At 34.2% G+C, this 26,253-nt stretch overlaps 1 protein-coding gene across 4 annotated transcripts in view; it reads left to right on the top strand.

The window, feature by feature from the left end:
- The window catches only part of LOC108763151 (ras-related and estrogen-regulated growth inhibitor), a 47,108-nt gene that overhangs the window by 12,546 nt on the left and 8,309 nt on the right, over positions 1-26,253 (top strand). For all 4 annotated transcript variants that reach the window (XR_001940205.1, XM_018510521.1, XM_018510520.1 and 1 more), the window contains 2 exons: positions 2,724-2,800; positions 19,501-19,682. Coding sequence is in view for 3 of the 4 variants with exons in the window: in XM_018510521.1 (XP_018366023.1) it covers positions 2,724-2,800; positions 19,501-19,682 (259 nt within the window). In the remaining variant the exon portion in view is untranslated. The remainder of the gene's footprint in view (positions 1-2,723; positions 2,801-19,500; positions 19,683-26,253) is intronic.

Consider the following 26,253-nt stretch of genomic DNA (forward strand, 5'->3'; position numbering starts at 1 on the left):
TAAAAAAGTCATTTTCAAATTTTTATTATATTTTGAATGATAATAAGATAGATGATAATTATATGTAATTGGATAATAATTAATTACATTAAATAATTTTAAAATTAATTTTTTTTTAATGTAGAAGTAAATATTGTAAGAAATAAATTTAAAAAATTTGAAAATATAGAATTATTAATGTATATAATCAAAAGCAGAAGTATATAATCAAAAGCAGAAGTATCTAATTATATATATAAAGGCAGAAGAATTCACAGAAATGTGAGAGTTTATAAGGATCTAACTGTCTCCACTCTCTGAATTTCTCTTGAAATTTTACAAAAAATCTGTCTTTTTTTTTCTCGTAAATTTAGACATGTAAACATGCAAGCCATGGTACTTTTGAAATAGCCACTTTATATTGGTTTCCACTGCACGATTTAAATTTGATCTCTCGAAGGAAGAACGAGGATGATCTCTTTACCGGCAATTTCGATTACAAGGCATTCGTACACGAGCGCGGCGTCGTTGTTTTACGGGACTCTGGAAGATAATCGGTCCTTTTCATCTCTTGCCACGATGCAGTGTACTTGCTATTATTTTGATCTCGATTAACAATGCAAATCTCTCCTTGCATGGAATAAATCCAGGCAATGATTTAGAAAGCGAATCTCGTTGTATTGTCGATTCTCTCGTGCGCGTGCGCGGATGGGAATCGTTTTGTCCGTGCGCGGAGAAGATTACATCGTGTATCCCGTTTCTTCGATAGATCGACAATAGATCATATGTACCGGAGATGGATGAGATCTCTGGCAAAAGCCGAATCCGCGCGATCGGTGACAGTTACATTTCCAGTTGCGACGAAAGTGTGTCACGGTTAATCCCCTTTTTTTTGTTAACTTATCGCTTTTATTGTACCTCTTCATACTTTCGATTTCTTAGAAATTAAATCTTGTACTTTTATCAAAGTTTCTCATCAAAGATTTAACTTTCCATAACGTCTGATATGCAAATTGTTCCTGTATTTAGATGGGACTACAATTAGATTTCTAGACACTTGCGCATACGTCCGTCTTATCTATGAAATAATTCCATTCGTTAAACATCCTTCAATCCTTATAGTTATCTCCGTTTATCTAGATCGCTTAGCTAGATCGATTTTTTTCTATAAGCATAGAAAGAATTTTTGCGTCTTGTATGCAGAGTTCAAATTGCGTCTCGCAGTCTTGGAAGCTCTTTTTCTACACGCCGATATTTCTCGTGTACAGGAGGATGCAATGAATTTTCTGTCGCAACGCATGATCAAATCGTTTCTCTATTAACATTGTCCGACAATAAAACTTTTTCGAGCGTAACAACCGCTAATATAATGAACATCTTTATTTGCCTATTCCTGCGCCCCTTCAGCTCTACGCTACCGACACTGCGAGATGTTTATAAGTTTATTTATCGCTTATTTATTGTGCTTAACCCTGTAAGGCTATTATGTTTGATGTGCTTCCGCGTCTTCTCTTCTGCTTCTCCTTAAGTGCACGTGCTCCTCAAGCTTTAATCAGCTCCGAGAAATATGAGCTCTCCTTTTTTCTTTGTTCTACCGAAGGCGTAAATTTCAACATTCAAAAATCTAAGATACAATAAATATTATTGAGATTCAAAATTTAAATATTAAAATATGTGTGTGTAAAATTCTAGAAATTAAAAATCCACGGTTCGGAAGTCCCAGAAATTCATAATATAAATATGATTATTTAAATTACAGGGTTGCCACAAATCTGGAAAAAAAACCGGGAAAATCGGGAAAAGTCAGAGAAAAATATAAAAGTGACCGGAATTTTGAACTTTGCTCACAATTCTCTTAAACTGCTCTTATTCCAAATAATTGTTATAATTTTTTAAATATATCTGGCGCTTATAGTCAAAATACGTTCAAAACTCGTGCACTTTAAACGATTTAAAAAAAAAAAATTTTTAATTTATATTTTATTTAGCAATTTTATTTGATTGTCACTTTTTGTCATAACTGCGTTCTTTTTTCTAATACTAATTTATTTTTTGTTGGTTTGAATTTGCCCCTAAAATTTTATTATGTTACTTTTGCGTTTTTAATAATATAAGCTAGTTTTCTTACAATCCTTGATTCTAAATCAAGGATTAAAATTTTTTATATATTTTATAATGTTAAATTTTTTACATATTTTATACTAATCTCTCTCTCTCTCTCTCTCTCTCTCTCTCTCATAGAAATTTCCCAGTTTTATCTGGAAAACCTGGAAAAGTCAGAGAATTTTAAAATTCATTTTTTGTGGTAACCCTACAAAATTTCAAATATATAATGAACACTATGGAATTTTTTAAGAATGACATATATGAATAATTTGAGTGTGTAGCGATCTAAAAATTCAAGTCTTAATATACGACTATCCAAATCTTTTTGATCACAAATTTTCAGCGAAAGCCACGTGTCATCGTCAGTGATCGTAATGACATAGCAGCGAGCGTAAGCGTAACTAATTGGAATTGTCGTTACCAACTGCTACGGCACTTTCGCGTATTAGCCGCGTTTTCTATCCTTGGGAAAATGTTGCTTTTCCAAAGAGATCGAAGAGTATCATCCAAATGACATCGATCAAGAAAAATCATGTTTTTTTATTTATCTCGCGAGTTATACAAGATCTTAAAGCGATAATAATCGAGTTAAAGATTTTATTATAATTGATTAAATATGTTAATTCTATTTGTTGCAGATTTTCTCTACCGACACAGCGTCACTATTGACAATGTCACGACGGAGGTCGAGATACTTGATACATCTAGATGCGAGGTAAGTTTCTACAATGATTATATGTATTAAATTCAATCAATTAAAAAAATACACATATTAAATCTTAATATTTGTATTTATAATATTGTAGCAAAATAATTTTAATTATTAATTATATCAAAGAATAAAATGATGAAAAAAATCTAGAAACTCTTTAACAGAATTAAGGGAATAATTTAAAAAGTTAGTTGTATTGAAGATTATCTTTATCTTTCTTACATCAAAAGACTTCATCATTAATCTTACTTAAATTACATTATTTGAAATCATAAAACATGCGCTTTTCTTACTACATTTACATGCGTAATTATCTTTAATGATGAACTTGACAAATCGATTTACTTCTTTGAATCACGTTCGATTGCGTGCACTCTTGTCGCGAGGTTAATACATCGATACAACGGTATCCTGTGCATTTATATATGTATATATTTTTACGAATCTTTCATCCTTATATAATCTGCAAGGAACAAATCCTGCGCATTCAAAATGCATTCGCTCCGCGCGATGCGTCCCGAGACGAGACAGGATCTTTCAAGGGTCCGGTCTAAATATATCTTCTTTCAATGGAGGTCCCGTATTTAATATAGGGCTCCCGTAATCCTTAAGGCTTACATTCATCATATGCTGGCAAAATAACGAGTGACTCGCAAATCGCGAAGACGGTGGTCTTGCAGAGCGATTTTGAATACTCGACACGCGTGTTCCTCTATTATCTGTAAGAATCTATTCGAGAATCAATTGAATGTGTGATCTAGATTCTAGATATTTCAAATAAATTTTATTTTGTATTGTAGATACAAACGCCATAGAAATTAACGCAAGCATAAAAATACTATTATTTTTATCTAATGCTGTATCATAGTATATCATAAAATATGATATATCATATTTGACACACCAGTGTCTAAAATATTCAGATTGATCTTGTATTTTATTTTGAAGTGTATTTATCATTTTTCAGGATGTATAACTCTTTGTAATGTATGTATAATGCTTTCTACTTTTTGATGTATACTATAGAAACACATGTACTTTCCATACTTTCTCTGAAAAATGATACTTAACTGCGAATCTTCTCGCAGACCGGCTCCAGGGCGATCGTCTCTACCTGACCTTTCCTAACCCGATTCTTCTAGAACACAATAACGAACGTCGCGCTGAGGCGGAAATCCTGCGAGCTGGCCCGTTAGTCCGTTAGCGTATTTGAATTGAATAACGAAGTCTTTAAATCTAGGCGACTGCGATTGCACGAACAACACGTGGCTTCACCTGTCGCGGCCAGAGAACTCGTTGGAATTCCAGCGAGGTTGCTTATTTATAGCATCGAATAAGGCATTGTTCTTTTTTTTTTTTTTCACGAAATCGTTGTTAGGCATGAATGTAAACACAACGCAAATTTGCGTAAATGTACCTTATTGATCTTCGATTTTTGAAGTTTTTTATTTATGTTGTGTAAAGAGTTTATGGTTTAAAAGTTCACGAAATTGTTTAGCTGAAAAATTTCGAAACTATAACGTGCCCCGTTTTTTTAGTTCTCTAATTTTTAAAATCTCAAGTCTGTTCAGCTTGTCTTGTTTTAAAGGTTAAAAAGTGCGATTCTCTGGAAATCTTTTGAAAATTTCTAATCTTCCAAGAATTCAAAGCTGCAAAATTTTTTTAAACTGCAAAAGCCGTTTGATAAATCGTTATATTTTTGAAACGATAGTTTCCTTGTAATTTGATAATGGAGTGAAGAAGGTAGCTTTACGCAGTAAGTTGCAATTTTTGTTTTTGCGGGTCCCACTTCGGCTCGTTTTGGCATTTAACTGTATCTTTCCCTCGATGAGCGGTGAGAAAGTTCATTCATAGAAAGTATTTCCTGCATAAGTTCAAGTATTGCGACTCTCTGGCGCCTTTTCAACGTGGCAGAATGACTGCGTGCGTTTATTACGTTAGAGTTAAACATGAAACGTCATACTTTAAAGAACAGATTTTCACCGTCAAATAACATTACTGCCATAGCCTCATTAATTTATATTTAGTTGTCATCGGTTTCTATGTCATCGGACATAGAAACGATAAAAATGTTAAGAAGGTGTATGTTTCTTTCTGATGACGGCATAAAAATAATTTAAAGCGATATAATTATTTTAATATAATTCCTTGTTTCTTGTTTTGTTCAAAATATCTTGGAATATATTTGTGACTTTCTCTTGGGTGGGGTGAGACGCATAATTTCCGCAGGATGAAGATTTTAAGAGATATTTTAAAACGGATTTCCAAAAGCTCCGCTTCTCACGTACGTCTCTTCACACGTACGTTGCCACACCGACACCCGTTGGTTATTCGGTAGCCCCGCAACGAGACTCGATCAGGCCCGGGTTGTTTTTAGCAAACTGGTTTTTCTACCCGGGGCTTACAATTACCGGCTTCCTTTTTTGCGCTGGTCCCTGAATGTTTGCACCTGTCGCTTAAAAGACCGCGAACCGTGATCAACCGTGATCCGCAGGATAGCAGGCTAGACGTCGATTCTTCGTCTTACATTGAACAATTGATATATTTTTCACTTTCTAGATTTAAAAAAAATTTTTAAACTTTTCAATTTTTTTCATTCAAAACATCGTATCTTTTAAATTTATAGGCGCAATTAAACCCTAATAGATATTTATATTGATAATAATTTTATTAATTTTATGTTTTATTATTTTTCTCGAACGTTCTTTAATTTTTAGCATTATTTTTCTCCCAATTCGTGCCTCAAGCTTTAAGTTTTATCCGCGACAACTTCGATATTCAAATTATCTCTTTTAGAGATACGAGTGCATTGAGCAACACTAACTACACGACTCGCTGGCAAACAATGCTTGTCCATTTAGAGAACCTTGTACGTGGAACGCGTAAGGATGTATGCACCGTTAGCTTGTAGATACAATAAATAATCTGGAACAGGAAGCGATGCTGGCGATTTGTATATGTACGCGCATAAAATTATATTTTTAATGCTTCTTCATCTGCTAACATTGTTAGATTCTTAAAAAATATTTCGATAAAGATTTTATATTTAAATGTAACAATTTTTTGCAATATTAGCTCTATATTTTACGTGTATTTTTTTATGTAAAATTTATTACTGATTTTTATATATATAATACACAGATGGATTAATTAATATGATTTTTGCTTGTTAAATTTTTCGGTTTTAGATTGTTCCGACATTTTTGTACAATTTTTAGTTCTTGCTGAACTTGATAGTCGAAGTGAATAGAAATATTTCAAATATTCAGTTAGTTTAACAAGAAAAGGAACCTAAGGAATGCTGTTGGGAAACAGGATCTTAGAAGATCGATATCGATGTGGATTAGTGTGGCAGTGGTGCAGGAAGTCGATTCCGTATCGAAGAAGAAGCGGGGATCATTAAATACACCATCAGCGGACAGTTCTCTAACTCCTCTGTATCAGACTAATATATCACGTTCAACGCGTGAGGTCCCATTGTGAACGAAACTTTTAAATCGGTCCCCTTTACTCTCGGTAAATCTCCGCGAAACTCCACTGCGTGCGCCAGGATCAATCAATCCTGGACAACGCGCTGTTTATCACGACTGCAACATTTACGAGCAACGTATCGTTTTCATCTCGGCATTTTTGTTATCAGGTTGCGTTGACTATAACTCACGTTCAACTTCAGTAAATCCGAAAGCTGTCGACTGTTGTGTGATTAAAACTTTTTACATTGGAATATGATTATACGGACGTTTACCTGCACGTTCTATCCATCTAAATTTCAATCTCCTCCAGTTAAATTTCAATTTAAAAAATTTTGCGTTTTTCAAGTTTCATAATTTCATATTTTCACGGTCAGACTTCCAATCAGGCTTTTTTCAGATCTTACACTTTCATATTTTTGAACTTGATCTTAGAATGCTTGATACACGGAATGAATGATTATGCTGAAGTTTCTAACACAATTTAGTTAAATACAGATTTAAAAATAATTTAGTTAAAAATAATTATATAGGGAACTCAAACATGATGAACAATTCTGCAAAAAATATTTGAACATAATTATTTTGATAGTCCAATAAAATTATTTTCTGATCTGTATATTTTTTAAATACTTTAGTAAAACCGTTTCCTTTTGTACATGTATGTATTTGTGAAAATCCTTATGTTCTGACGTTGCCAAACTTGCGTGCATTCAAGTTGCTCTTAAATTACCGGAAGAACCAGGCTCTCATGTTACTCGTGAGAGGAACCCAGATACTGACTATCTTAACTATATCTGAAAATCGTGCAATGGATATTAGAACAAACAGCCGATAATTCGTCGCTAAGCTAAGACCTCGGCCGCACCAGTAAAATACATAACGCATCGTTCGCAGTGTAATCTTTCCAATTATCCCAGCATTCCTCTCACTTTTGTGATATCTAACTGTGATATTATACGCCCGGTATATTTAATACCACAGGGGGAACTAGCGTACGATTCGCAATAGGTTCATCTTGTATTTCGACCGCGATACGAATATTATCGCTGCTTCATCTTTGAATGTATTGTAGAATCGTAATCATCATCTCGTCTTTCTTATATTTAGAATGCATACACTGGTATCAAATATTTTATAGAATTATCAAATTTCTTCCAATCTTATTACTGATAAAAAATAACGTTAAAAATATATATATTAAAATTTAAATATTAATTTTTTTCTAGAAATAATTATTCTCTCTATCTTTTTCTGATACATTTGATAAATGCTTACTATAATCCATTTAACATTTTTGTTTCTTACAAACATCCTATTTATCGCATTATAATACTTGTGTGAAAAATATATATACAAGTTTCTGTGTGTGAAATATTATTTTACGACATATATTATTTCGATATAACTGCATATGAATAAACGTGATTCACTTTTCATTGTAGCTTTATGAGTTATGATTTAGCGTGAACCGTGTATCTTTTTCCGCAGAAAAATTTCTTGCCTCGATGATAGCTAATCACGTTGCACCAGACGTTAGGAGGATGCCGCGGCTTAAAGGGCACATAAGCCTCGCACCTAAACGCGCTCTAATCTACGGAATTATCAGTTTCCGACATTCCTAAGTAACGTGCATCCCTGATATCCCGATACGTGCAGCCCGACGATACCGCGGGTGCGATCTACCGGCACTTAAAGTGCATGAACCCATTGAGCGCACGTGGTCAATGTCCGCGTTGTGATCGCATTTTTTCGGCTAGAACGCTCGAGTAGCGGATACCGATTCCCCAATCGCCGTTAAGATACGCCTGTAAATCGACCGACCAGGACGATTCACCGTACAAATGTCCTTGCAGATAAGCGCCACGCAAGGCTGACCGCAATCTGCATTTGCCAATAAGGAAGTGCCCGGTTCTGCTTTTGACAGATATTATTTGTTACGTTATTTAATCTCTGCTACTTGATACAGCTTCTTTAAAAAAAAATCTATTATATCTTTTTGGGGATAATAATTAACTCATTATTTCCTCGTTATAATTTAGCAATCATCCATCGAAAGATACGTGACAAACAATTTTTCGTAATTAAAAAATGTTTACCCAATGTATTTTTAATAAATCACTGCACAAACTTTTAATACGAGTTACATGTACAATTCTCCGTATTTATATTTCTATAAATATGATATTTGATATAAATGCTCTCGTTTATGTTTACTGTGAATGCACTTGACTTAAATGGAATATGAATATAGCAGAAATAAATTATAACCAGCTCTTTATCTATCGCATGCTAAATTATCTTTTTATTATGAGGTCTGAAAAATCATAGTTGTAATCCAATTGATCTCCCGCTATTCATAGCCGATAGCTACTGAGTTATGAGTAAAATCGACAAAGTATTATATCTTAAACAACCAGGGTTGCCACAGACCTGGAAAATCGGGAAAAGTCAGGCAAATTGAAATTGGTCATGGAAACCGGGAAAGGTCAGAGGAAAATGTAAAAATGTCTGGAATTTCGAAATTTGCTCACAATTCCCTGAAACTGCTCCTATTCCAAATAATTTTTATAATTTTTTAAATTATGTATGATGTTTACACTGTAGTGAAAAACGTTCAAAATTTGTGCACTTTCTCTTTAAACGATTTTTAAATAATGAAATAATTAAAATTATACTTAATTCGGTATTTTTATTTGTTCCTTCTTTTTCGTTATTACTGCATTCTTTTTTTCCAAAACTAATTTATTTTTTACTGTGGCTTGAATTTGCACCCAAAATTGTACTATGCTACTAAGCTTTTTTTGCGTTGTTTTTAATAATATAGAATAACTTTCCTACAATCCGTGAGTCTAAATGTTAAAATTTACATATTTTATATTACTCATGGAAAATTTTCTATTATCATCTGGAAAACCTGAAAAAGTCAGAGAATTATAAAATTCATTTTCTGTAGCAACCCTGACAACGTTATTTTTTTAATTTATTCATAATATTACACCGTAGCTAAATAATACATCGTAGCTGAATATTATATATTATTTTTCTTTAATTAATCGAGACATTGAAAACACCATAGCCTCTCAATGCTGACATCATATACGCGTTTATGTTCACGCGAGTGTTCACGTGCTTGCAGTCGTTCGTGTCAGTTTAGCGTGCCTACCTTTGACCGTCTTACGCATCATGTTAATGACGAATACCGTTCTGATGCGATGGGCAGTCTCGAGCTCTCATTAACCGTGCAATAGGAAAAGTAAGGGAAATAAGAATTGTAGCGAAAATGTATTGGGAGGAAATCAGATCTTGTGATGAAGCTATAAAGGAATACAAGTAAAAAGTTATTTCCTAAATTTATAAATGTACTTCAAAGGTATAATATATTAGAAAAGTTTTTTAGCATAGGATCTTAGAGATTCTACCGTTGCGGTTGCACCTTAGATTTGACAGCTCTCAGATTTCTTTAATCGTTTGCTTGTTAATTAACAAGCAACTAACTTAATGTACTTAACGAAATGTAACTAACTTAATTTACATTTCATATTTTTTTTAATCCGTGCTTTTCTTTTTCGATCTATTATACAATCCTAGTTATTTCAAATGCGTGATCGATTTAATGGATCATGTCTTCTTCCCCTGCACTTACAAAATATAGGTATATTTAAAGGTATTTTTTTCTTTGCAATCTGCCGACAGAATTGAGAAAGCATCCGGTTTACCAGGATCGTATAATGGAAGAATTCGCTGGAAGAATTCAATGACGCTTCTGGTCTCGTTTTTTATGCATGCGAATTTTTTTGAAAAGCGCGCGATGTGTGGTATCGTCGATAGTAATTAGCAATGTGCAATGTGGCGCCTTAGGCACGCGTCGAGCGACAGGTTGAAAGGAAACCGATGAGAGAGGAGGCCCTTTTTGCAGCCGGTCTCTATCCCGGTGTGCGTGCGTCTGACGCACGGACATGCGGATCGTGATGTCAATTACTAACGAAGACAGTCGGCAGGGCTGACTGTCACAGGCAGCACCAGCCGCAGTGACAGCGGCACGCGTCTTAAGTCGCGTTCACAAGACCTGCGAGAAACGGCTATAAATCCTCCTCCGGATGCCTGGAACGTTTCTTGCTGTTGCTGATGTTGCCCGCTAATGCCCGCTAGCGTCTCTACGAATCTAGACTTAATTAATCTCAGAGCGCTACTGTGTTTGCATCAACTCTGATAATGAATTGTCTTCATTAACATAAGTCTGAGGGGGGAATCCGTTTTACACTGTTAAATCTATAGTGTTAAATTTAACCTAATGCGACTCGCCACTGCTCCTACTAAATACATCGTTATTTTATACTGAAATGATATATGTATTTAGTAGGAGTAGTGGCGATTCACATTAGGTCAAATTTGACACTATAGGTTTATAGTGTATATTTGCATCTTGTACTAAATTATATTAAGAACATAGTAACATGATCAGAAATTTTGAAATTTCCAAAGAAGATTTAAAGATTTTATTCAAAGTTTAACGAATCCGAAGTTGCAAAATCTCAAACCAACAAAACTTCAAATTTGGATTTACTTTAGGTTGAAATATGTTTCACTTAAAAAAATTGTTATACAGAAAGAACGGCTAAAGTATTAAAAATTTAACTACATATATATAGAAGTGAAAATAATTTTGTTGAAGATCATCGGAATGATTAATTGTAATATGCATAAGCTCGTTACTCGTTAATGTCAAAATTTTTTCAAGTCTTGCTCATCATGCTTGAGTGTTCTCTGTAATTATTTTGATAATCCAACAAAATTATTTTCAGATTTGTATCTAAATTTGTAGATACTTGAGCAAAACCATTCCTTCCGTGTAGATCGAATGATGTATGTCAATAAACTAATCGTATAAGGTATAAGGCAATCGTATTTCAATTTCTATTGCAATGTATTAATGTTTTGGTATCGTAACATTATCATATTTATCACGTAAATCTGCTTGATAAACTATACGTGCCGCCAGCGCGTAAGGCAATAAATTTATTTACTGAATTCTTATTACCTTCTATGGTATCTGGTAGACCTTTACTGGCACGGTCGCCAAGATAAATGACGTGAATGCACTCTTAGATTCTATTTACATCTGAGAAGGACAATTTCTGACACACGACGAAATGATTTATCTTGACTTTAATCTACTCGAATTAAATCTCGATCCAACAACGTGTGGGATCTCTTCGCGTGAATACGAATTTGAAAAATGCATAACCTTGAATCTAAGAAACAATATCTTGAATCAATTGTTTCAAGATATTGTCTCCGACGAGAACAAAATTCTAACTGCTAAATTATGTACTAAGTTCTAAAAATCCGATAGTTATACCAACATTTTGCGCGAACTAAGTTCCCTCTGTATTGCGAATACATGGAATTTGTAAAATTCAGGCTGTTGAATGATATTCAGGCTATCCCAGGGATATCTTTAGGCTCTAAAGCAACCGAGTTGCAGGTAATAATTGCACTTTTCTGCATAACCGGCGAACGAGTCGATTGCTCTCGGTTCAGCTCGACTCGGGTTTCATAGAATTTTCACTTGGCTTCCGAGAGAGAAAGAGAGAGAAAGTGAGAGAGAGACCCTTGCATTGCAATATCGATCACGAGGATCGCAGTAGGTGTTCCACAACGCGGGTATAATAATAACCCAGAGAGAGAGAGAGAGAGAGAGAGAGAGAGAGCTTAACAAGGGCACGGGAGTTCAGGTAGGCGCTCTCCAGCGGAATCGGCCACGTAGGTAGGAAGTCGAGCAACAAATGGGTAGGTGGCTGCTGACTGGCTCTCGACTGGCTCTCGACCTCGTCGACCGCCACGATTAATACTTCTATCGTGCATTGTTCCTCGTCACGTAAATCTTCGGCCATCCGAGATAAGAGCCACCACGGAAACCATTTATAAAACCGATTTATATCATTACCAACGGCATCGCGGTTGCTCTGCAAATATTCTCGCGTCAGCTGATCGTCTTACCGTTTCCTCTTCTCACAACTACCTGGATAATGGTACAGCTAGCCACCGACCGAAACGATAGAAATGGTTAGAGCTGTCTCTGCGATTCAGTTGTTAAGATTTACGGTGTCAGAGTAAATATATATCATTACGCGATAATGAATTCCGAACAATTGATCGCTCTATACACTTACATAAACTCTTGATAGCGTATAGTTACATTAACAATTACGCAGCTTATTATTCTTTGCTTTTTATAAAACATTTAGATACGCGGCAGTTCCGTTTTATCTTTCTCAGCTAAGAAATTTGAGAAGACTTAAAGTATTAATTGTGAAGAACCTAACCGAAGTATACCCTACACTTTTCATATTCTTCTTTGTCCCACCTGACCGATTAATTCCATTTCGATCTTTCGATAGAGAAGGGAAAGTTGATTAACAACAGCTGTGCCTGCCAACTGACGTTAGTCTGACTGTGCAACCGGTCGTATGTTGTATTTTTATAATCTACATATGATTATTCAGTCTATAATTTCGATATATAGGTCAATGTCTCGGACCGCAATAAAGTATCAATCGTACTTCATCTCGTCCCAATCGCGCGGACGTTCTACTTTTGGTAGATTAATTTTTTCCTCCCACCGCCCCCCCCCCCCACTCTTCCGCCCTCTCTCACTTATCTCGTTTTGTTTTGTTGTCATTTTCGCGCGTCTCATTTCTTATAATCTACATATGGTTTTGCGGGTCAATGCTGCGCGCGCGCGCGCATACCGCAATAAAGTATCAATCATACCGTCTGATCTGTTGGACCGGCCAACCCGCTCCGCTCCGGGATGCTGCGCACCGCGTGGCGCCCAAGTGTGTTCCGCCTCGCGAATATGAAGAGTGCCAGCAGCCTGGTGACACACTTCCCCAATTCTCGCATTGTTCTTCATCCGCGTGCACGTACGAAATAAATCTTCATGCGACGGGGAGGGCAGGAATGAGCGAGGGAGGAAGAAAAGGGGGCTGACTGGTTCCCCTGGCCTCGTGACCGGCTCGTAATTGCAATTGCTTTTCGTGGGAGGGCCGGTAGATAATTGATAATTAAGCGCGCGCCCTCTTTGCCCCCGGCAAAAAAGCTGAGAGTTCGGGACGATGAGGGGGAAGAGGACGGCAGGGAACGAAAAACCAAATGTAACGATGCCATTTGGGACCGGATGCGATTGGCTGGCATCCTTGCTTTCTCATCACCGTACGTTATATTCTGATTCTTCATTAATTCACTGCAATTTAATTCTTTATATTTCGTGGATTCGATCAAATTGTATCAGAGAAACAACTTGAATGTGTAAATTTATTTCACTTAGGGTTGCCATCCGTCCGGATTTTCCCGGATTTTTCCAAGCGGTCCGGATTTTGTATGGTTTTTCATTGTACTCTTTGTACGTAAACTTTGGCTTAAATTTTAAAAACTCCGAATGCTCATACATATACCGAATTATTAAAGATAGCACGGTATTTTTTCTGCATACCAGCACATAATGCAAACGTGAAGAGGATGTTTTCACTAATTATACAACAATGGACCAAAGAAAGAAATTTGTTGGGATCACACACACTGTCTCCTCACTGATTAAAATAAGATATAATTTTAAAGATATGAGTTGTGTCGATTTCTATAAATTTCTGCTCGGCAAGAAAGATTTTTTGAAAGCAATAGAAAAGGTTGAAAAATACAATACTGAAAACGAAAACAACTAAATCTAGTTAGATAATTTAGTTAATAATTTTGAAAATTTTCCTCACTTTAATTAAGGTGAGATTTATTTTTGTTATAGAGACGGATAATATTTATTTCTGTTAGTTTAGCGTTAAGTAAAAAGTTTCATTTCCAAAGATTATACATTGTTTATAATTTGAATGTTTATATGTTCATTACTGTGATTTATTGTTTCAGTTTAACTTTAATATGTGTTTGATATTGTTAATATTATATTAAGTTTAACACATAATTTGAACTTTCGTTTTATTTGTGAAAGTACGTTTAAGTATAAAAATATTAAATATTGTACTAAATAATGAAAATTTACGATAAGAAAATTAACATAAAAAAAATACTAGAAATTTAAAATGCCTATTACGGTCGAAGCTGAATCTTCGTTGCTTAAATAATTCAATCTTGAATTATTAATATATACTATATATGTACTTGCATATATATACCATATTGTAGTCTTTTTCAAACTGCGCGCCGAATTATTTATAGAAAAAGACTTCAATATGGTATATATGCAAGTACATATATAGTATATATTAGTAATTCAAGATTGAATTATTTAGGCAACGAAGATCCAACTTCGACCATAATAGGCATTTTAAATTTATAGTATTGATTGTGTTTCTCACATATACGTCTAAAATAAAGATATTGTTTATAAAAAAAAATGTCCGGGTTTTAGTTGTAAAATCCGGGGATTTAGAACTCAATGTCCTAGGTTAGTGATTTTACAGATGACAGCCCTAATTTCACTGTTCATTAAGTTTATTCTAGTTTAGATGACGCTTCTTTAAAAGTAAACAGTGGAAATGTTTACTTAAATGGATCGTATGACATTTTTAATGCAAGTAAATATTAATCTTGATTATAACGAGTTACGAATCGAATTCTTTTCTGGAATGTATTATACGTCTCAATTTAATACGTATTTTCATTCTCCGCGTTACATCAATTCGCGTCGCTGTCGGAAATTTCTAAAAATGCTTCTACAAGTCATTACAGCCGCGGTATGCAGACGCACGGCAATCGGTTTCCGTTTGAATGACTAAAATTCAAATCGACATTGAAATTCCATTTTAGCAGGCTTATCTTAATTTTTCGACACATGTGCGCAAACAAGCAGCGTGGATGTCAATACGCGCTCGAATGTCTCAGAACGGTTAGGATTGACGTCGGAAGGTCGAGTAACTTTTTTTATTTTTTCCAAGAATAACGGTTAACGGTTAATGTGGAGAAAAAAAAGGAGATATGAAATGCGGGTCACTTCACAGAGTGTTTTTTATGACTGTTTTTTTACAAAGAATGCGCTACACGTTCGCGAGATGAATCTATGTTAACTTAAACTTAAACGACAAGATTAATAATATTATTAGCTGTACATGCGCATAACCAGCAGACCGTAGTAGCGTCGCAGTTAATAAATAATAACGATTTTTTGTTTTTAACTCGTTTGTTTGCAGGCAATACATTCGGATTCGATCTTTCCCATGTATACTGATCGTAACGTGCGAATCTAAGTGTTACAACGATTTTATTTCAGTTTATTGCCTTGACTTTACTCTCCTCCATTCGGAACGACTGTCACTCGTTACATCAACTATAAATTGTTGGTAGCAGTATCTTTCTCTCTCTTTGTCTCTTCTTCTTCTTATCTAAGGATGAACCTAGGAATTCTATCGTTGTAAAACTACGAGTAATAACATTGTAACTCATTGTCAGTGGTAAGGCAATAATGCGGCGTCCTGCGTCGTCGTCGTCGTCGTCGTCGTCGTCGTCGGGTTGGTGATGTCGCTTTCGTGGAAACGTGCATTGTCGCACGAAGGAAAGATACGTCCTGGGATACGCTGGTCTACACTGTTAGAAATTTCTCAATGAATTTTAATTAACATATAAAGGAAGCATGTGGTTATGGACAAAATTAAATGTAATGAATGATGTAAATAAAAACTAAATTACAGTAGTCTTAGATGTGATGAACGTATGTATTGAAATTAATGAACATATTATTATAGAAATTAATTTACACGTCAATGAAAAGTATGAGATCTGTAAAAAGTAATTTACGTTAATGACATGTAACAAACGTAAACGTATTAAACGTTAAGCGTTAATAGTATTAGGCTTAATTAAAATATTATTAATATTCGTAAGTGTAAAAGTAAATTAAATTTCAACACGCTTAACTTTTATATTGAAATTTAATGTACTACAAACTTAAATTTCATTAATATGTACATTAATAGTGATTTCAATTACGATTAATTAAATGTCATTTACATCCGTAAATGAAAAGTATATTAAATTTCATTACACTTAATTTTTCAGTTACTGTAAACTTAAATCTCATTAACATGTGCATTAATAGTCCTTTCAGTTACAGAGAAATTAAACTTCGTTCACCAATATACATTAAAAGTTAATGAAATTTAAGAACATTTCTAACAGTGTACGTTCGTGGTTCCGCTTCCCAGACTGGTGTTTATTATACCATATGGTAGAAAAGTGGAGAGAGATTAAAGAATCTTTTTTGCGAAAACAATGTAAATAAAAATACTTTGAAGTAACAACTTGAATTAAATAAGACCCAAGATACATTATTGACTATTACGGATTGCATTAATTTGTACAAAAATTATTACAAGAATGCACAACAATATATAAAATTTAGGTATAATAATAAGTAGAGTTCCGACCGAGAAACTTTTGCCGAAACTGAACCGAAACACTCGGCTACGTGTCAATTTCAACCGAAACTGAAACCAAAATTAAAAAATAGAAACCCTATAAAGGCCATATGTATAGACATATACCATATACTTTTTCTTCATAAATATCATAATTTATTGAAACTAATTAAATTTCGGCCGAAATCGAAAACCGAAATTTCGGTTGTGTGTCAATTTGGCCAAAGAATATAAGTACTACTTCTTCATAAACATCATAATTTAATTACTGAAACAATAATTATACATATTAAAATTAATATTTATAAAAAAGAACTATATGGTTTTAGTCGAATCTGACACTTAATGAGTGTTCGTTTTCAGTCTCGGTAAAAGTTTCGGACTTTAATAATAAGATAAAACTATACATAACACATCTGATTTCAATACTCGTAACTCTTTTCTGAAAATATTAAAAATATTGCTTTGAGATTCCGTATTGCATATACATATATGTCAATATTCCACATGTTGTAGGTAATATTTTTTAAATTTACCATATATGCGTAAGTTATAACACTGGAATTTAAGGTTTTTCAGATACCTACCCGCGTATTCATTGATTTCACGGAAAGCCGTTTATGCGGAATTCGTGATCTTCTAATCGGGAAGCATTATTAGTCGACAATACCTGCTCTGTATATAAAGGCAGGCGAATAGCTGGGGGATCGTTACTGCGCCACAAACACGAAGAAAACATAACTTCGTTGTCGGGATCGTTGCTTATCCGGCGGGATCGCGTAGGTGTTAAAGCGCGCGGTTCTCGCCCACTTGAATCGATTCCGAATGGACAGCACGCTCATTCCGTCTTATCGTTCTGTTAACTATCGCGTCGTTAAGGAGACCGCCCGTCGAAAATTACAGTCTACCTGTACATTTTTCTATCTATGCATTTCCTACAGTGTTCAAAAAATTCAAAAACGGTAGGAAATGCCGGCAGAATCGTTCGAAACTTTTAGTTTTGCGAGATTATTATTTAAGATTAATAATTATACTCACTTAATTTATTAAAATTGTGTCTTCTCCCAAACCTTAAAAAGTACGCAAAAAGTTGTGCTTATAAATATATATATATATATATATATATATATATCTCTACGTTTTTGAGTTTGTTTTTTTAAGAAAACTATTCTATTCATATATATATTTTTTTAATTAATTAATATCACAACATATACGATATATTTATATATATGTATGTAAAATTTAAAATGAGAATATTTACATGTATCTTTAATTCAATTTATGCACACTGAATATCTTGCTTATATGTTTGAACTTAATTTTATTTTAAAACTGTTTTCTCTAAATTTATCAGCTAAAATTAAATAAAATATAAAGATGTATTTACAGGTGAAATTATAAATGCAGATTGAATTGTCACGTATGCACTTGCTTATTTATCACGTTTAACCGTGAGGGGACACGAAGTCAGTGAATAATTGCGGCTCATTTTCACGAAATTACGCGACGCGATGCAAAGTGCATTAAAGCGTTGCTTAATCAAAAGGCGTTCTGCATTATTTCATAACTGGACGAATCACGTTGACGGCGGGTTGCACAACTCACCGCTGCGCCACGCCGATGCATTTCACGCGACACGCGCGAACGCAATTCCGGCATCGCGTTCAATTGCCTCGAATACAATCGATCAATAAATATTTATGAGCGACTCGAGCATGTCTCGCGACGCGACAGATGCACGCCTGCCGATGTTTTACGTCGATGACGTCTGTTAGGGACTGCAGACGGGATGATATTATGTGTTCGACACGCATAGTAAAAGATTCAATTTATTTAATCTTTTAAACTATTTTAAAGTACGAAATGCTGAAATAACAAGAAATTAAAAAAGATCTCAACACAAAGTAGTATTTTTGTTATATGCGCAGCTTTCTTATCCAAATTTCTGTGAGATTTGATTATGTACACTTATCTGAACCATATCTCTATAATTTTTAAAATTTTAATTTTGATAATTGTAACATCTCAAAGATTCCTATACATCGTGACTCATATTTATGACTAAATTCGAGCCGAATTTTTGTTTGGCTAATAGCATAATTTTTTATGTCGTACAATCGGTTTTAAAGCTCTTTTTTTAATATTAACTTCAATATTAATATTCTCTTAAGAGACGTTACATTGTATAGAAGGGATGTACTTGCCGTTACCGGAGTTCTCTTGCGGCGCTTATTTACGAGCACGTTACACGCAATGTTAATTCGACAGATTTCATCATAAATAACGCCCATGTATACCCACACGGACCAGGTATATATTTATCTCACTCTATAAAATTCATTCCCGCCGGATGTACCGCAGTTTAGGTGATGGCTGAAATTTATGAACGCAGGTTGTGGAATCAACGCGCAGCAAATTTTGAACGCGTTCGTCCGGCACGGATATTTTTTTACAGTCATTAAAGACAATTTTATGTGCGTGCGCAAATAGATACAAAAGTTTTCCAAAAAGGCTAGTTAGTCGTGCGTGTATTCCGAGATGTAAAAGTTTCGAGCAAAATCCCAAGAATTTATTTAAATTTCTGATCTTTCAACCATATATTCCATAAATGCGCGACTTTTTCTTTAGAGCACGGAAGGATTCAGAAGATTGATTTCTATTTGCCCCCCGAGCATCTAAAGAAATAGAGTGTCTTACATTCAAACACGCTGGGATACGAGTAGAAATACGTCAAATTAAATCCGATTCTCGGTTCTTGAATATTGCTTCATAGCAATCAGTCGTTTTCCATCGATTGTTTCAGGAGAATGGCTGTCTGTACTCGCACATACGGTGGGGCGAGGCCTTCGTCGTGGTCTACAGCGTGACATGTAAACGGAGCTTTCAGGAAGCCCGTGGACTTCTCAAACAACTCGCAGATCTACGCCTGCCATCCTATTTTACCGCCCTCCTACTCGGCAACAAGAGAGATTTGGATCATGCACGGTAAGCGTAAATCACACATTGTTAGAAATATGATTAACGGTTCCCCGCGTAACGGGCGGGCGTGTATCTCCGGTTTCTCATGACGATCTCTTGACTGATATACGACCAAATAAATCGCACGCACACGCATCATAAAAACGATATTTATTAATAAATCAGTAGCTGGACGTAATTTTTCGCCACTTCATCGGCGTGAGAGAAGCCCTTTCGGTGTGTCTCGAAGCTCGTTTACCGCGCGTACGTATATTATATATAATTATAATTAATAATCGTTCTTTCCGAGGTATAATTTATTAGTATCTCCTGGATTCTCTTGCAGAATTCGATATTATATTACCGTAGTTATATTTCAATCTGCTGTTGAATAATCGTTAATAGTCTACATGATACTTGAATGCAGCTGAATATATTTTTCACACTAAATAAAAGTAAAAGAAAAACAATATTTGAGTGTTCGTAAGTAATGTTGTGCTTATATACATGGCCCATTTTTACTTATGGCTTCGCAAGTCTGACACACTTTGTCGATTGTCGTCTTAAGGTATTCTCACACAGTCAATATTTCTGACAATAATTTTTTCATTAAGTAGATTGAAAGTATATAACTTTCAAAATTTTAATAGTGGATTTAATGAAAGAAAGGTCGGACATTAGAGGACGAGGAACAATATTCCCTCGTACGAAATGTCTTCTCCCAAGGAGAAATTATACCTTTGGTTCGAATTTGTTGTAAAAATCAAGATCGATTTCGCACGCTTTATTTAACATATATCATGTCTACACTGTGAGAGAAAAAGATTTATTAAATCTTAATAAATATTTCTTTTAATAGTACTAACTAAATATATTTACTTAAATGATGATCAAGTTAAATTAATGGTTCTGGTATCATTGTATAAAAAATAAATGTATATTTACATTTATTAAATATTTATTAAAATTTAATATACTTTTCTTCAGTACACGATACTAAATCCCATTCTCGTGCGGAAAAAAAAGCGGTTTTGCTAAATATCTAAAAATTTAGTTGGATACAGATTTGATAATAATTTTATTGGACCATTAGAATAATTATAGGGAACTCAAGCCTGATGAGAGCAATACTATAAATTTTGACAAGCAACAATCTTGAGCGCCCTACATAATTTTTTTTTGATGACCCAACAAAATTATTTTCAAATCTGTAATCTTGTTAAATTTTTAGACATTTTAGTAAAACCGTTCTTTTCGTGCAGAATTGAGATTTCTCGGCCTGCAGAGCTCATTCGATTGCCCGATACGAATCGTATGAGGGCCGCTTAAGTGGCTCGCCCGACGCGACGCAAGAATTACAATATCATTTCGCGTCGCGCGATCGGAGATCGTGCGACACAGCTTCATGTATCGCCCTCGGCGGATCGTCGATTATTCGATCGTTCCTCCTTTTCTTTTAACATCGCATTTTATCCCAGCTGATCGCACACGTGCGCGTGTAAGTACGTGTGCTCGGCCTCTATTAATCCTGCAGTTCACTTTCCACTTACGAGTAACAGGATCCTCGCCGGCTGTTTCCTAGATGAGATTTCGCACGTGTGCCACGCGATTCGTATTTTTTCAAGCAGTTCTTTATCGGGTTGTCTCAGCATGATTTTGTTGTTTTTCCTACACTCGTTTACCACGCTCACAATGCTTACTACTACGAATTGTTTCTGTGTCTTATCAAGAGGAAAACGAGGCATTTTATTGGTCCTTCATGTTCCAAAGTATCCTTAAGGAGGTTGTAAGGCAATTGCAATATTTAACCCTTGAACACCACACTGGTTTACGGTAACCCAGTCCGTTTGAAAAAATACCGCGACGTTTATGAACGGTGTGGAGTGGGAGCAACGGGGGGAAAAACTTTCTCTGTATTGATGCATTAGATCCCGGGATAAAAGCGGAAGAAGACTCCAGGGTTACCGTAAACCATGTGTAGTGAAATCAGGTGGCGAAAATAGTGTGGTGTTCAAGGATTAATACTCAATGATATTTTTGGCGTAAATCCAGGATCTACCTTTCGTCGACTACGTATTGGAATCAAGACCTAAACAACTAAGGTCTAATTTTAATCAATTTTTGTCGTTGTATTTTTATAATTAGTTATCTTTGTTAGCCTATTTTTGTCAACCGTTTTTATATCTATATATTAGTTTATAATTTTAAAAATGACCCGAAGAGAGTCGAAACGTTAGTTTTATGTAGACATATTTTTATCTTGTTTTTTTACTTTTGTTATTTTATGTCAACACTGTATTACATTAAAATTTGTTTTGTTTTAACTCGTAGCTCTTTTTAGTATAATTTCTTTTATTCAAATACAATATGTCAAGAATTATTTGAAAAAATTACAGATTATTCTAAATTGTATTTAAAAGTAATACAAAAAAATTAGAGACAGTTGACTAAAAGTTGGATCAAAAGTTGTTTCAATAAAAAGTAATATCTTTTAAATTTGTACTCTAATAGAAATATATGAAAATGTATTATAAAATAATGATAAAAATCTAAATTTTTGTATACAAGTACTTTATGAATTCAAAAATATTTATATAAAGTTACATTGAGATGCAGACATTAATTGTTCAATAAATAAATAAAATATTTATTTGTTATAAACACACACTAATTGAAGCGAATCTCAATGAAATTTTGCATAAGTCATTTTTAGTATTTAAAATATGTATATAAAAACATTTAGATTTTTATTATTTTTAAAATTTGTGTTTCTAACAATAAAACTAATATCAATAAAATAAAATAAATAATCTATAACAATGCGTTGTTCAATAAAAACAGAATGTTATGAACACAACTTTCACATGTATGTAGTTTGTTTAAAGTGTAAATATTAATATGTGTTTTATACCCTTATAACCTCCCTTAAGTGCGCATAGAAGAGACTTATGTAGTTAAATTATACAAAATCTTTCGAGAAAACATTCGAGAACTGAATATCTAAATCTTCTAAGCTGTATGGTTCGTTATTATTAATTCTTATGACTTCTCTCGCATACTCGTATATATTTCGCGTCCATTCACGAACTACTGGAATTACTGGAAACTTTTCATACGACGTTCTTGTTTAAGAGGTTTTTTGCCGCGCGTGCGTGAGTTTCTTTTTTTTATCGGTACAGTGCGCGTTTTTTTTTCGCAAAAACCAGTTCAACGAACCGAACGTTCGATCGGCCACACGATGACGGAGTAAGTTAATCGGCCGGCTGGCACGTCAACTCCGGCGAGCGATTCATCCAAGTCGGTCAAGCGACTTGGACAGGTAAACAGATCTGGCGTGGCGAAATATATATATATATATACATATATATATATATATATATCGCATGAACGGTTTCTAGACGCGCGACGAACGACACAAACACTACCGGGTACCTCTCGAATCGGCGGCATCCGATACTGACACTGCGGTCTACGCTTAGATACCACGTGTCACGTTTCACGCATTGCCGTCGAGAATTCAACGGTTCGACAAGTAGGGTAACTTCGGTATATACGCCGCGGAAGTCAGAAAAAATAAAAGGAGTGGGGGCAACTACTCTCTGTTACATGCCTTTATGTTATACTAGTATTGAGTTATAATTTCAGCTTCTTATTAATATTAATGTTAATATTAATGAAATTATTGTGAGTTGAATCGATTTGTCACTGTAATAAGTAACACCATCATAAATTATAATCTACGTAAAATTATTACTGTAAGGCGTGTAAAAGACCTAGTGGTTATTTCGTGATACATACGTGTAGAGGAATAGTAAAGCATGTTGTATATAGAGCAAAATACAAGTGCTTTGCTTTCGTATTTTTTGTTCAGTTTGTTGAAACTCTTGCATTTTTGCCATATATCCCACCCATTATCTATATATAGCAAAAATGCAAGATTTTTTAAAAAAGTTTATTTTTTTAATACGAACTAAATATTTCGAATTTCTAATATTTTTTTCATAATAGTAGACAGTACAAAGTATTTACTGATATAGTTCGTTTATTTTAAATATAATAAATAATACTTAATAAATTAAGCTTTGATAGGTGCGGCGTATATACCGGAATTAAATTAAAAAAAATCAATCTCATAAATTTTTACTATAAAATTTATTAGATGGATTTTTTTTAATTTATAAAAGGAATATTAATTTTTTAACGATACTCTAATTTAACAAACTGCAATCCTGCAATTAGTGATAATTGTCAACGTGATCAGCTTCTATGAAACGATATAATTTCTTCGATATATGAGTTTTCATATAGTTATATTCGAACGAAGAATTGTGGAAAAATGTATCTTGTTCAGTAAAAGATGCGCGATACAAACAAGTGTAGCTTGTGTGCGGTTTCTTGGGCGCTAGTATATTTTGTCGCATTTTATACAACATTTTATACAATGGCTTCAAAGTGCGTCATCGACATTGCATGATTCGGGCGAGAGAAAGCTAGCAAATACAAGTACGCGCCGTTTTTGCTTGTAACTTGTATAATAAAGAGTGGCGGCTCATTAGCCTTGCTGAATCGGTTTCTCATATGTCCGCTGCAGATAAATTAATAGGACAGTGATGACCGTGCGAATAAATATTCGAATTTCTTGAGACGCACTTTGTGAACTTACCATGTCGTGGATTCACAGATCGATGGTTTTCTTTCAAACAAGAGAAGCAAAGAAAACAAAAAAATATTTCCTCTTAAGTTTGAGTTCTCTTAGTTTAGCTGATTGTAAGTGAAATGAAATTTTTCTCGAGGAATAAAATTTCTTTCAATAATAAAATATATGAATAAAAGAAATATTTACGATTGTACTTAATTATATTAATATAGAATTTTATAAAATTGTTCAAGTAAAATTTTATTTAAGATTAAAATATTATTAAAACTTAATCAACACAAGGAAGGGGGATAATTAAGAAGAGGATAACAACTGTGATAAAATAGGGATATAGGAATCAGAAGGGGATTCTGTGTCTCATTTTGCCTGTTCAATCCACGCCCCTGTTTCTTAATATGTACCATCTTCGAAATCAGTCTTTTGTTATAAGATGGTTCTATCTAATATTTTTACGTCATTCCATTTAAAGTCATGTTCGTAAGTCTTTTTTGAGAAGAGACATTTCTTTTATACGGTTAATGGCCGGAGATAATTTTTTATTTTGGCCTTTTTTATTAACGAATTGTCTTCATTATCACTTGTTACGTCGCTCGTATCACGAAGATCGCAGCTTGATCGTTGTAGCTGCGGAAGAAACACACAGGTGAATAGAACTCCACTTGGTATCCCTTCTTCATCGGTCAGTGAGGAATTTCCCGCGCGATTCCCGCAGGAATGCGGATCGTCATTAACGAAGACACGCTCCTTTTCTCGCCTTACGAGCCACCTTCTCTTCACGTTTACGTTGCCTTTATGGGACTTTGCATACCGGGAGAAATCTCACCAATGATCTAGTAACGACGGCGGCGCCGCAATTACATGCGCTTGATGCTACTATACAGGATGTCTTGAAAAAATATACATCCATATCGGGACTTCATTCACGAAGAAATTTACGAAACCGCTTTTATGCTTTATCTTCTTTAAAATAAAAGTTGATCCAAGATAGGATGCGTAATTATACCGATTAAAAATATATGTATATACACTTAAAATTTAACTAGAAAGTCTATTTAACATAATAAAAACAATTTTGTTGAAATATCTAAAAATTTAATTAGATACAAATCTGAAAATAATTTTGTTTGGACCATCAAATTATGTAGGATACTCAAAAAGTTGTTAAAATATTAAAATTTTTTACAGCATTGTTGTGAATGCTTAAGCAGTCTATATATAATTGTTTTGATACATAATTCAATAAAATTATTTTCAAGTCTGTATCTGTATATAGATAAAGTTTTAGACATATCAGTAAAATCGTTCTTTTCACGGGCTTTGTGAACTTGGCACCCGACTTGCACAAATATATATTTTTTTTTGTTTTTCTGAAAGATCTTCGTATGTAGTTGAATGTAGTAACATTTATTTCGTTTGTAGTAGCGCAGAAACAAAAATATAGCGACTTAAAAATTGTCATCCCCCGACTTTGAAGTTCAGAAATTTTAAGCATTGTTTCTTATAGAAAATCGTTTGTAGTGAATTGTAGTACAATTATTTCCGCTTGTAGTTGCACCGTTCGCGAGCTATAGTTATTTAAACAATTGTATAAAAATGTAATATTTTAATTTTTAAGATATCTGAAATCCGCTTGCAGGGTTCGATTCAGAATCGTTTGTAGTTGTTTGTAGCGATTTTGCTTTCGTTTGTAGTTGCACCGTTTAAAAGTTACAACAAATTTACAATAAATAAATTACGTAACTTCGCCAATTTTTGAGATATGTCAAATCCGCTCACGGCATCTTACTTATAATCGTTTGTAGTTGTTTGTAGTGATTTTGCATTCGTTTGTAGTTTTTTTGTTATAACTTTTTTTAATAAATTTTTATAAATATGTTATAACTTTTAAACGGTGCAACTACAAACGAAAGCAAAATCACTACAAACAACTACAAACGATTC

This window comes from Trachymyrmex cornetzi, unplaced genomic scaffold, assembly GCF_001594075.2.
Source record: "Trachymyrmex cornetzi isolate Tcor2-1 unplaced genomic scaffold, Tcor1.1 scaffold34, whole genome shotgun sequence".
Lineage (NCBI taxonomy): Eukaryota > Metazoa > Arthropoda > Insecta > Hymenoptera > Formicidae > Trachymyrmex > Trachymyrmex cornetzi.